Here is a 14,453-nt window from a genome sequence, read left to right on the forward strand (position 1 = left end):
GTTTGGAAGGTTTGAAGTTTGCTGGAATTGAGGATGGAAGGCGATGGGAATGTGAGGGGTTGGTGGGATATTGAGTTGGTTGATTGGGTTGGGGGTGGGTTTTGGGAGGTTGTGTGGGTTTAATGAAATTGGTGATGGGTGATAGGTGTGGGTAGGAAAGAAGGTGACACAATGACATATTGATTCTGTGAGTCCGGTTGGAGTCTCTTATGAGGTGGTATATGGGGGAAGGAGTTTATAATCTCTCTTCAAGGATTGATAATGTGAAGGTGGGCCAAATGTTATGCGGAAGTTTGATGGTCAGATAAGCCTTAAAGGAACAGAAACCATGGCGTACTTTGCCAAGCAATCATGGACCATTAATGCAGAATGGTCACTAATCTAATTGGAGTATGGGAATTGAAATCATTGAGGAATGGAAGTTGGAGGAATATGGGAATAGTTGGGAAAAGAGGATGGTAGGAAGGAGGGATGAGACTTGAGCTATTAGTTTAGAGGGCTTCTAATGGAGTGGACAATTTGAGATTAATTTGGCAGTCTATGTGGAAAAAGGGGGGTGGGTAAAAAACAATGTGGCATGGATCAAGTTGGGTTTTTGAGGGTGGTTTTGGAATAAAGTCATGGTGATTTGTAGGAGTTAGGATTTAGGTGATTTGAATACAGTTAATGTACATGTGGAACTTTATTCTATGTCTTTGACTGATGTCAAAGGGCAAATGTAGATAATAGAAGGTGGTCCTGGATAGATTTTTCAGAGACTTCAGGGGCAACCAAAGGGATGGGAGGAGAAGCCATGGCTAGAAATGTTTGCCAATGATTGGATAAGCAAGATGTAACCAGGCAAGGATATGCCCATTCAGCTGGAAATGGTGGTGAAGCATTGGAGGAGAATGGTATGGTCTACCCTGCCATGGTTACAGTCACAGAGGATGCCATTTGTGACTTTATTTCCATCCTCACCAAGGATGTGGTTTGTGCAGCTCAGTGGATCAAATTGGTAAATATATAGTGGTGTCATAGGTTAAATGGTCTCTAACTTACTGTTCATGGGCACCTGCTGTGAATGACTGCTATTTCTGCTTACATAAGTGACTATACGTCAAAGTAAAATTGCGAAGATGTTTTGTGGATGAGAAGTGCTGTTTAAATAAAAGTTCCTTTTCTTAAATCTAAAAGCCCTTGATCTGTGAGCTGGTTAAATAAATCAGACACATGAAATATTTTGTTAGATTAATAAAAACAAAGTGCTAGAAAAATTCAGGTCTGGCAGCATCTGTGGGCAGAGAAAACAGAGTTAACGTCTCGAGTTCAATATGGCTTCTTGGGAACTCTGAATCAAGCAAAGTTGATGCTGAAGTTCCAAAGAAGAGTCATACTTAACTCAAAACGTTAACTCTGTTTCTCCCTCCGCAGATGCTGCCAGAGCAGCTGAGATTTTCTAGAACTTTGTGTTTATTTCAGCTCTCCAGGATCTGCAGTATTTTATTTTTATTGTGTTAAACTACTTGGCATTACCTTGCATTCCAGGATTTGCAGAAGATTATAAATGCTGACGTTTGATTATGGATGTACTTATTATCTTTTTTTTAAAAGGACAAAGCAAAAATTATGCTTTAGATTATAGTAATGTCATTGATCAATGCTTTATTCCTTAGTCAGTCATTTAAGGAGCAAATAAGGCAGGCAAAGCAGATAAGAGTTTAAACTGGAACCTTATACTAATTAAAGTGTGCTTCCCATTTGCTGTGTTTAAATGGTTGTCCCTCTGAATTTGGTACAGGCGATGTACCAAAGTGCCTTCATCATTGAATCAGCATGTTTGCATCAACATTAGCTCTGTTCATTGCTGAGCTCTAAATCAAGGACACTTTGACATCTGAACTTTTAAGGTCCTAACTATTGTCCAGATATCATGGGGCTCCCCTCACCTTAAATGTTGTTTGAACAACTCAAATAGTACCCATGATGTAACCCTGGTTCAAGTCAGCACAAGTCATGCTTTCACATGCTCCCTAGGAAGTCTAAACTCACCTTAAGATTAACAAACCTACCACTGACCAGATGGTAATCTACATGGTATTGGACTTGAAGTAAGAGGTTGATAGAACATTTCACCTCAGACATTAATCAGTTAGAAGAGTGAGCAGTAAAGGCTGGCATCAAGAGCTTCTAGACCCAAGTACACAGGAAATGTATCTGTGGTCAGACAACATTATCATTGTTCAGTACATCAATAGACACAGGAAATCTTGTTTACTATGTTGAAAGACAAACCTGTTAGTGTGTTGATATGTGGGTTGGTAGTGGTAGATCATTCTCAGCTGAGCACTCAGCAGATGTAGACAGCAAGTGGCAGAGTCAATGTGGTTCACCTCAATTCACTCTCCGGTGTGGAAAATAGATTGATTCAGGATATTTTAAGAATTTGAAGGGAGACATCAGTTTATGAGATCAGCAGGAGCACCCATGTTTCTGTTGGAGACCAGTGCTGTTTGGATTGAAAGCTGGATAATCCTTTTTATAATTGCATAAGCGTCTGTTGAAGTCTTGTCTAATTGTGTGGCCAACTCAGAAGATACATTAAAGCTCTTTATTGATCCTGCAGTTAGTCACTCTCAAACATCATAGCAAGGAGCAGAGAACTAGCCCTGCTACTTTGTAGAAGGGATCTACAATGTTGAGGGATAGGGGTGGTGAAGAGAATATTTCTTAACTTGGAGACAATTTGGTTGGTGATCTAGTTTTTGAAGACAATGATCAGGGTCTCCTGGGCCATGCAATAACTATTTTGATTAGTTTTTATTGGTTATCAGCTAACAGAGTTTATAACACAAAATAGGAAAGAAAATGCAGTAGTGTTGCACTGGCTTGGATTTTCTTTGGTGATCCCGCCTAAAATGGCTCAGAATAGGAGAAATTCCAGCAGTGAGGCCCATTTACTGCAGCTTCCTGGTACCACAGTGTAGAAGGTAGCAGTTGGCTACATGAGTATCAGTAATGATTGAGGTCTTCCAGTGGAGGGAGAGGACCTACCCATATTCTTGTGCAGGCCAACCCTCATGCTTTTTATTCCATAACTGAACAAAGAGAAAAGCTAAAATATATAAGGACAGTTCTGTAAACTGACATTTACCACCATTCAACAAATTAATGGCAGAAAGTTAATTGGGTTCCTTGGTGAGAATTTTTAACCCAAGATTGCTTCTCAGTTCCATTTGAACTAAAAAAATTGCTATGCTACATGTATCCAGTGGATCATTTCCACTTGAGCACCCTTCAGTTCCTTGAGTTAATGTGACCTTCTCAGTGAAATTTAAGGTGCACTCAATTGTTATTCACTTCCTATGGTGCAAGACACATAGGCAAACTATTCATTAGCCCATTGTTTTCATCTTTCACCACTACATATTGCAATGAAGAAATCCTGGGGTAAAGTAAGTGCCATTCTATTTGTTGCCTGGTCATATCTCAACTGTTTTAATTTATATCATATTTTGCTATAATTATCTATATTTAATTGCAACATTATTAGCAGATTGATCCTGAAATTGGTGATATGGCAATTTTGTGGAAGCTTCCACCTCCTAAATATATACTATTTTGGTATGCTTCTGTTACTTGAAGGATATGGAAAGAAAATATAATTACTAACCTAGCAGAAATTTTTGTTATCCAAATGGAATATGTTATCTATTTACTACAATCCTACTCATTTATTGCTATTGGGGCATACACTTGAGCGGGTGAAATTTAAGTAACATTTTGGCTTAGATTGCAGCCAAAATGAAATTGCACAATTATATAATTCCTGGGGCATCTATGATGCAAGAGTAAGAGTTTGTACATGATGCATATCAGCATCATGACATTTTCATATCTATGCTCAGCACATTCCTATTGTCTGGTGAATGCATTTGAGGAATAAAAACTGTACAAAATAGGCAATGTGTCCAAGTGAAATGCTCACCAAGAATATGAATTTCTACAATCCGGCTATTGGTTTTAATTTGACTTTGACCAAATGTAAATTGTTCACACTCATGTTTTATGCAATTGAAATATATATTTTTCCAAATACAAGCAATTTTAGTGATATGTGGGTAAGAATTTGATGATCTTAGACTCTTATTTCTTTTGGCCTGAAAGTCTTTGGCAATAAGCCTATTGATGAATGATTGCCTTTTATCAACACTATAGAAACCCTGCTCTTCAGTGTTATTACAAGTGTAATGTTTTCCATTGGGCCTAGAGTTTAATGGGTCTCTTGCGTGATAGATGTTTTGTGTTATCTAATTTCCAATGTTAGCTTATTTTAACCTTAAATTCTCTGGAGTTACACCACATTGTGAAGATTAACTTATTTCCCATGTTTTAATTGCATCACTTTGAACAAAATATTCCCAAATGCGCAATAAGTGGGAGATGATAAATATCAGTTTTTGTTGTACTTGCATTGATATGCATTTAATATATTTTTTTAACCATGTATTAATTTGCATTAAACCAGTTAGTTTAAAGTGATCAACATAGTAACCTATTCGTTGTCACTTTGTGAACCTAGTGGAAGTATACTGATGCATTCCACTATAATCTGTAATAATGCTTTCCTCAGTCAGTGAAAAATTCAGTTGCAGTCAGATAAATTCATAATATTTTCAGCTATCAGCTAATAATTTTATGGTGTATGTTTCTGATGAAATTTAACTGTTGATCTTATACTTGTGGATTGTATATCTTTATAGATATACAACCTCACCTTTATATTATATGAATGTGGAGACCAAATTTGTTCATCTTTTTTAAGAACATCTGATTATATTTTATTTCTCTCTCTCACTCCTCACTCACTCACTCTCATGCGCACACACACACACACATACTTGGATGTAGCTTTTTGATTTTTTAATTAAGGAAGCAAACATTTTTCCTTCCTCATCCTTGATCCTTTTCCAGGTGTTGGCCCATCACTGCAGTTCATTTCTAGAACCTTCTGAGTGTTTGGTCCAACTAGCCATTCTTACTGAGTGCAATACATCTTCCTGGGCTGAATGGATTATTGTTTGCCACTGTGACCAGCTGAGCAATTGAGCAGTTGTCTTTTTGGCACTTTAAAAAAAGCTACTTTAACAAAATTGATGGGCTGATACACTAAAGTTTGCAACCCTCTCTGGTAATCACACATCCAAGATGTGCCCTAAAAGACACATCAACCAGTGTTTCAGAACCCTGTGTAGTCAGCACCAAAGTTCATGAGTGGGTCCAAGCCTACTTTCACATTTGGATTTTGAGACCATAGATCACCAGTATATTTCAGTTTAACAAATATTGGCATTGTCATTAGAAGAACTCCCTCATCCTCTGAATAGGTCATAGGATCTTACATGTCCACCCTGCATCTTTGTCGCACAGGTATGTAAATGTCATTTACAAATCAATCTCTAAGACTAAGGTAAGTAATTGTACAATAGAAGGCCAATTACGATAACATAAGGAAATATCTTCAAAAGGCCAGCTCAGGTGATCTTCAAGGGACTTTAAAGCTAGGTTTGGTCTGAACTGATTGTGATATCATTTAATTACCTGGATTCGCACGTTACGTTTCTTGTACTTGAATTAGATGCCATGGTTGTAAGTAATCAGCTGGACTGACTTCTTTCTGCTGTACTTCAGACAAAGTCAGAGAAACACAGCAAATTTTCCAGTGATAAAGATCATTTGAGGATGGTGTCTCACCAGTTTATAAAAGTTAAGTAACTTAGTGACAAAATTGACTTTTTTGTCCATTGATTCTTTTTTCAGTAATACTCAAGTTCTGTACTACCAAGCGGCTATTGTTTGATACTTTGCAATATTAATTAATCTTACAGATATATTAATAATTAAGTTGGACTTGGTGAGGTCCAAACACCTAATGTTTTCAATTTCCATGGGAATATGAACTATTCCCCACCTCTCCTCTTCCATGTAGCAGGTCAGGGTGGACCTCGTGCATCCTGGAATAGTTTTTCTTTATTTGCAACCTTGTGTTAACTATATTTTTTTAAAATTCTAAGAAATTCTGGTTCACAAACACATTTAATTTTGTTTGTCAGAGAAAGTTTAAAATACAGCTGTGAAACACATGATAGTCATAGTGATGTCATCCTTTCCAGGAGTAAAAAGCCCATGATTGAGAACATCTGGCAGGCCTTCTGTTTCCTAAGATTATACTGTCTCGATGGCAATGTTTTATGAGCTCAAGAGTTGCACTGAAATGATTATGCAAAAAAGCTTTCAACAAATTGTATTTTTTTTATTGGAAAGATTATCTAGCAAAGATGAAAGTGATTTGGTAGTGCAAATTCCATTTCAGCATGAAAAGATAGTTTAAACATGAAAATGTATAGTATACAAGTTTATATAAACAAATTACATTCCTGCAGTAAGAACAACATATAAGGCTAAAGACAAAAATACAGGGAGTGGATCTGAGTACTGCCAAGTTGTTCGACAGGTGACTGGCTCCGTTTCTGATTTTGGTTCCCAAGGCTTTAATGATGGTGGTAATATTGGTATGCCATGTACCTATATTAAAAAGAGGACCTTTTCAAATCTGTGACCATGGAAAATATTTTGTGTTCTACACAGGTCTTAATGGAAATATCTGGAGCAGAAGAAAGTATTTGGGTTATGCTATATAGTCCATATAGATGCTGCAACAGTACTATAGGTGAAGGACAGCCAGCATCAGGTGACTAGTTGGTCCTTGGCAATGATGCCATGATTAAGCAGGATTACTTCAATTAGCTATAGTCCAGTTGCCCTGCTTGAAGAACAGTAATAGTATAAGTTTGTGAAAGTGACAGTTGTCTGGTGACAGCCAGTCTTGACTAGAGGTGGTAATCTGTAGAATTGATCTTGTCTAAGGATATAACCATCCATCATCATTTTGATGATGTTACTCTTGTATTGAGAGAACATACAGAATCCATTCACAATCACAGTTACATCACTGCAGGATTATGGAATAACTGCAGGTAAACAGCATTATGTTTTCAAGTCTATCAAGATGTAACATATACATGGTAACTCAAATTTTCTTCTCCCTCTGCCCACCATTATGCTATCCTCTTTCAGCTGAGAGAATATGTGGGTCTACGTCAAAGACTGGATTTTAGCTACTTGTTTTTATAACAGCCTGATGCCAAGTCAGTATTCATGGGACACACTTGGGCTGTGGCAGCCTCACTCTGCTATCGGCAAACAGGTGTGGTGATGTTGCTGCGCTAATGGGTTTAGGTAAGGAATTCCTGCATATAGACCTGTGACAATGAAGGAACAGAATATATGGCCAAGTCAGGATAGTGCCTGAATGTGAGGGGAAAATGATGGTGATGTTGGGCAGGTTCTTCTGGTAGTAAACCTGCCAGTGAAGCAAATCAGTCCTTGCCATCTTTAGAGCCATTCCACTGATGTAAACAAGTAGGCCATCCTGCTGAATCTCTCTCCTCAATTATCTGTGGAATCTCCAAGGATCTATCATTTTTGATACCCTGCTCTGTTTCAGCTAAATGCTGCTCTTTGGCAATTTCACCCAAAAGCACATTCTCAGATTATTCCGTATGTACACTGATGACACCCAACTCTACCCCACTTCCCTCGACCTTCCACAGCTTTGGACTTGTCAAGCTGCTTGTGGGACATCCTTTATTTGATGAGCAGAAATTTCATCCAGTTGGTATTGGGAATACTGAAGCCATTGGCTTCAGCCTCTATCCACAAACTGTTCCTGAGCCACTGCTTTTTTCCCTCCTGCGGTTCACCCTCCTGAGGGTGAACCAGACCATTCACAACCTGGCATCCAATTTGAACCTGAGTTGAGCTTCTGACTTTGTACCCTCTCCAGCTGGCCTACTTCCACCATTGACCAAGCTTTTGGTCATTTTCCCCTAATATTTCCATATGTGATAACATCTGGTGCAACATAAATACACCATTTCATTAACAGCTCTGCAACCCAGCTACTGTAGGCACTGACCTCTGGCCACTTGAGTATGCATTCTTAAATATGAGGTCCAGGTGAAACACTTCTACAACTATCATTCAAAACTCAGATTCCTCTAGCTGTACAACAGCCCTTCGGCAAGATGGAGGGAGCTAGGAGCTATACGTGACGTCTTGCAACAGTTTAATGCTGCATACGAGGTTTATTCACCAATGAGGAGCTTTGGTAGCAATGAGACTCTCTGTCATCTCCGTGTGTTCAGTGGCAGGTTAGTGTGAACTTGAGCCCGCCCTTCCTGTAACTGGTTTACTCTTAAACCACAAATCTGTTTTATAGCTTGAAACTCAAATCACCGACTGTGAGTAGCCTGAAAAGGTTTCAAACCATTCATCTTAATTATTTTGGTTAAGATTTGCAGCAAATATTATAGAACACCACACATTCGGTATCGAATATTCAACATATCCTGTTTCTGAGCAATTTTCTGGATTATATTAGGAAATATCTTTAGATGCAGTGCAGGACATGGTGTATTGAAACCCTGAAAATGAAGATTGGTAATACATACTCACCTGCCATTCCCTCTGATCATGTTTAGCACACCTAATATTCATCTCAATTCCATGTACAAGGTTGTTAAATTCTCTTCCCTTCTTCTTGGACCATCTAAATTTGTTCATGGCTTCAGTAAAGGAAAGATCCTTGTACTTCTTGGGGCTTTTGATGATAAATGGCCATGTCCTTGATATAGAAAATAAATATTTGAAAGTAATTTGTGGAACACACTTTTTCTATTCTCTCTCCATGCAGTTTTACTTTGAAGCAATTGGATAATAGCTGTTTCCAGTGTAAAGTCCGATCTTGTTAATCACAGTGATCCTTTTTTATTAATGCGCTACATAAATTATTTCTTCCAATGGATTAAGTTGCTTGCTTAGTATGGAAATAATAAAATTAACAACCATTTATGTGGAAAGAATTTCTGTTTTCATACTTGTAAATATTAATTTTAAAACTTTTGTCAAAGGTCAGTTGATTACAAAATATGCTTCCTTACATATCAAAAGGTATAGTTTGCTCAGCCTGTACATAGCAATAACATTCTGCCATCTCATAAGAATAAAAGCCCTTTGCAGTTGCTCTCTTTTTATTCATTCCAGGGTCAGCATTTATTGCCACCCCTTTGTAACTGGGCTTGCTAGGCTGTTTCAAAGGATAGTTAAGAATCAGCCACATTGTTGTAAGCTGGAGTCACGTATAGACTAAAATGGTAAAGATAAGAAATTTCTTACCTAAAAGGACATTGGTGAACCAGATGTATTTTCTTTTACAACAATCTGGTAGTTTCATGGTTATTGCTGATTGCTGCTTTTTATTAGTTTTATTTATTTTATTTATTTATTTAATTAATTGAATTTTAATTCCTGAGCTGCTATTGTTAGATTTGAATTTATGGCTCCAGATCTTGGATTACCATCCTGTAATTTAACCACTAGGCTGCAGTATCTCTGGAAGTCCTTGTGTGGTATTTTCTATTGTACGGTTGGAATCAAGATTCACTATTTGGCCACCCAATTCCCCTTCCTCCTGCAATCTACAAGATTTTAAAACTTGTGCTTCCCATTACCTCGCCATTAATCTGTGATTTATTTTGAAAGCTCTCCACGGTTTTAAATATTCTTTGTCCTGCATGAAGGGCCTGTCTTTTACCTAGAATGCCAGCAGCTTTTGAAAGCTTTAAGCTTTCAAGGACTACAGTTCCATTCTGGATTGTGCCCCTCGGGTATGTGGCAGGATTTTCACAGCAGGCCCTGCCTTCAGAATCAAATAGGGGTCAAAAACCCAACCGTGTGGGGAATAGTCACTCACTGGGATTTTGCCCAGATTGGCCAATTTTGGGCTACAATTGTGGTGGGGGATTCTCTCCACAGGGTGGTCTATGGCTTCAGGCAGCTACACTATACTCCAATTCCTCCAGGGTTCTAGAAATTTCCAGTCAGCATCCAACAATGGGTCTTAAGCTATTAACTTGCAGGCAGGTAGCCCTGCCATCCCTGCATCCTGCCTCTGGGGGAAAATGACCTAGCGGTGGGATGGAGCTGGAAACCAGACATCAGCCTGCCCCTGTGCCGATCTCCAACAGTGCTGAAAAATTTACCCCATAAGGTCTATATATGCCAACCTCAAACTAGAAAAATCTAGCATGGCTTCCAAATACCTGGAAACTAATACTGAGAATGAGCCAATGATAAGCTACATTTTATACTTATAGTTTTACTGAGTAATACATCAAAAGACATTTCCTGCAGGCTTCTGAGAATCCCTGAATCAACTTCTAACAGCAAGGCTCACTCCGGTGATTCTTCTTCCTGGCCTCACCAGGATGAATCTTTCAGCATCCTTAAATCTCTGCAGGTTCCTTCTCTTCAACAGAAAAGAAGCTTCCACCAGCATTCTGACTGGTAGCTAGCAGTGAACCATAGTTTTTCTGCTGCTTACAACGGCTGCCACAAAATTTCAGTTTTTTAGTGAAACATACTTTATTGGATATAAAATAATTCAAGAAAACAAGCATTATTAATAATATGATTTATAGCTATTTTTATTCTGCCTGATTGACTTCCTTCTTCTCTATGAATTCTATTATAAGGCACACCAATCTTAAAGTTACTTACTTCTGTAGGGACCACCCATAAGTATGCCACAGTCCTCTGAAGAATTTTCCTTAGCTCCAGCTATTCTCAGAGGTAAAACTTTCGTTTACCATCTCTCAACTATGGCTGCCTCAGTCCCTTGTTCTAGTTACTTTTCCAATACTTCCAGGCAATCTTCCAGCTTCTGTTCCCTCGCAAAATTCAAACTGAGATTAAGCCTCACCCACCTTCCACATAGGTCTGTCTAACTGCCATTTATTTTGATTAACTTCTCTGTGAGCTGCATTTCCACACAAGGTTAAAACTGCAACTAACTTTTTCAGCAGACACCCAGATAAATTGAATGCAGAGATACTTCCTATGCTCCAACTATCCCCATGCAACATAGCCTGCACTGGCTGTCCTCAAATTGATCATTTAACTTAATTATCCCTCATTTACAATTTCTTATTTTTGATCTGATTAAGTAAAAATGTGTTTTACAACATTTCAGGGATTGCTGAATGTTTTTAAACTAAGTCTCAAAGCAAAAACATCCCTGGACTGCCTTTGTTCTTGCAAGCACTGCAGACATAATATCTCCAGCTCTTTAGCTAAGTAAGCACCTATGCTATTTTATAGCTCTTTCTTGTCTGTCTGACTTAAGCAAACATAGGTCATATTTGAACTGCCATTTCTTGAGGTTTTCTTAAGTCTAGCATTTTAATTATCTTTCTAACTGTTAACCTCTTAAGGTAACATGGAACCAGAAATAGGCTCCAAGCTGACCTTAATTGCATTATAACAATTTTTTTAGTTATACTTTTATTCCTAAAACAAAAAATTATATTCCAAAACACATGAACTATGAACTAGATATTTGCATCAATATGAAGGCCATCTCTTTAAACTCTGTCTACTGTTTCAGCATAGCTGATACAACATCCCGACGTTTACAGCAAGTCCTCATTTAACGTCACCCTATTAATGTTGTTTCACTTTAAAGTTGGTAAGTTAATGGGGCCTGTAATCTAGTCGAGTGTCATGGGATTCATTTGAACGTTGTTTCCCATGTGACCCGATTGGTGCCATTTTGGAGTAGCTTTCCCTGACCCCTGAGTTGTGGCCCCTCCCCACTCCTTCGAGTTGTGGCTTCTCCTCCTCCCTAAACCACTTCCTCCCTGACTCAAATCTTGCCAATTCCCCTCCCTGACCCATGTTGATGGTCAAGATCCAGGTCCGATTTGAAGCCAGAGTTCCGATGTTGTGGAAGTGAAAGTCCCAATAGTGCATAAGTGACAAACTAGGACTACCACAATTTTCTAAAATAATTACCGAAGCTGCTCCTGCCTCGCTGCTCTTTGCCTGAGCCCTCAGTCACAGTGACGGCTCAGGAGAGGGAAGTGGCATGAGCAGAAACATTTTTAAAAAACATGGGTTGTATCGGCCCCAGCTTGGTTATTCTGCATCATCAAGACTCTCACTTCCACAACATCAGAGCTCCAGCTTTGAATCGGTTCTGGATCTGGATCTTGAACAAAAACACAAGTCCAGGAGAGGAAATCGGTGAGAGGTTGAGTCAGGGAATGGGAGGTTTGGGGAGGGGAAGAAGCCACAACTTGGAGGGTTGGGTGAGGGAGGATCTGCAGTGGGAGGTTTGGGAAGCAGGATTGCGACGAGCAGGGAGCACGATAAATAGAAAGTTACATTTTTTTGTAAAATATGTTTAAAAATATGAAAGTTATTCAATTTATCAATGTAAAATATTGCAATTTATGAGGTCTATTGTTTTAATATTGTTTATTTCTGATAAGGAAGGTTCTACAGAATCTAGCTACTGTTTTAACATTGACTGCTATAGGAACCAATGTTTCACTTAATCATGACATTAAGTGAAATGACTTTCAAGAATGCAACCACAACTTTTAAGTGAGGACTTGCTGTATCCTTGATTTCTGCTGTTGCCTGTGTGCTTCATTGGCCTCTAAGCAGAGCGTATTAATGGAGATGTAGTGTTTGAACACACAAAAACCAGCCCTGTCTCCTGACCTGCTGTCTCCCTGTACCAGTTTTTTCACATCAACATGCATTGTGGTTTTCCTACCATTTGAAGGTGAAGTGTGAAGTGCTGTATGTATGATATTGTCCCCCCACTGCGAATAGCAGTGGGTTCATATATTCATGCTTCTGATGTCACTAAAACCTCTATCTTTTGCAGCTGTGTATAGCAAGACTTGGAAGTTTTTATTCACTCGGTCAGGTATCTTCCATCAATGCAGCTTGCAAATAGGATATTACAATTGGGTACTCTGTCACCAATCAAGATACCCTCCTTTCTGTACCAACACTTCCAGCAAATGAAGTGGCATTGGGGTGGGAGAAGGGATCATGGTGGATAAGAGTTATCTGCTACCATCATTGCTTACATGATGCTGCAAACTCTGTTTCTCCTTTCACAGCCCTGTACAATCTGCCGGCTGGGTCATTTTGCAACTTGCAACCAATCTGCTTTCAGGTTAGTAATTACATATTTTCCCCCCAATTTACAGTACAATGCATTTGTCAATATTAAATTTTGTTTTGCCATTTGTCTATTTAACAGATCTAAATACTTATGCAAATCTTTACTTGCACCTTTGTGCACTTATGTTCTCCCTCCTTAAGTGTCATTTATAAATTTGCAAGCTTACATTAAGGTTTTAACCATCTAGGTTACATCTGTGGTTAGTAGCAACAAAATTGACCAGCTATACACTACTAAGTACCTTCTCCCAATCTGATGCATCTCTCACAATTTATATGTCATTTTTTTAACTAGAACTTGTCTGGTGCCATGTGCTATCTGAAATCCTATGGATTTTACTTCAATTAGCAATCTTGTGTAATCTTGACACAGGTTTTCTGAAAGTCCAAATAAACCATATTAGAGGAAACTAAATCCACGCCAAGAGGTCAAGAAAGTTTGTAAGCCAGACTGTTCCTCTTCGAGATCTATGGTGGCTATTGTTTCTTCTTTTTGCTACGCATTCTTCCAGTTTATTGATTGAAATGCTTTCTGTTATTCACCCGACATTAAAGTATAATCATTCAGAAAGGTGTAGCTATAACTTGCCATTATTAGTGAGGTAGCTGCTTTATTCATACAATAGGAATGATAAATATATTTACCTGACAGGTTGATAAATTTCTTTCACTCCAATAAATTCCAACTGTGGAGTTATTTCAGGAAGACTCTCACATCTAGAAAGATCTATTTTTGGGTAGTATAGCACATATGACAAACACATTTCATCTCTTGTGCTTAGACCACCCTGCAAAAGAACAAGAAAACTTTTAATTTAAAGCTGTTTCACTTGTGAGTGCCTACAACAGGTGCCCATCTCTTAGATTTATACTATTTTTTAACTCATGCAGCAGACCTTTCATGAGATTCAACATGCATCATTCAAAAGCATTGCAACATTTCTCAGCTTAGCAATCTGTAAAGTGATTTTGACTGCGTGCTGGCCACAGGTGGTCACAATATACCACAAGTGGCAGAAATCCCAGAAATGGAGGAAAATTTTAAGTCCCGCCCCGAGCGCACCACTTTCTATTTTCACAGGGCTGGGGTTCATGCATGTGCAGTTTACAGAGACAGATGGCCATTTAAATTACCAGCTGCCTCCACTGAAGATGGATTTTGGTAGACCAAGAGTGTGAAACCTGGAGCGTGCAGATTAGAACAAGTAAGCAGAGGTTTGAACTTGGTGGATTCATCTGGATAGCCAGGATACCCCTTTAGAGAGGTAAGGTACAGCTTTGGTACAGGGACACCTTTGAGAGAGGTAAGGGAT

The 14,453-nt window shown here is 38.7% G+C and overlaps 1 protein-coding gene across 1 annotated transcript in view; it reads right to left on the reverse strand.

The window, feature by feature from the left end:
• Positions 1–6,271: 6,271 nt before the first annotated feature.
• moxd1 (monooxygenase, DBH-like 1) overlaps positions 6,272–14,453 on the reverse strand; it is a 265,555-nt gene continuing 257,373 nt past the window's right edge. Inside the window, exons 10-12 of the mRNA XM_041187254.1 lie at positions 13,786–13,928; positions 8,557–8,725; positions 6,272–6,564 (exon numbers count right to left, since the gene is read on the reverse strand). Of these exons, the coding sequence (XP_041043188.1) occupies positions 6,409–6,564; positions 8,557–8,725; positions 13,786–13,928 (468 nt within the window). The 3' untranslated portion in view covers positions 6,272–6,408. The remainder of the gene's footprint in view (positions 6,565–8,556; positions 8,726–13,785; positions 13,929–14,453) is intronic.

The sequence above is a fragment of the Carcharodon carcharias genome, chromosome 5 (assembly GCF_017639515.1).
Source record: "Carcharodon carcharias isolate sCarCar2 chromosome 5, sCarCar2.pri, whole genome shotgun sequence".
Lineage (NCBI taxonomy): Eukaryota > Metazoa > Chordata > Chondrichthyes > Lamniformes > Lamnidae > Carcharodon > Carcharodon carcharias.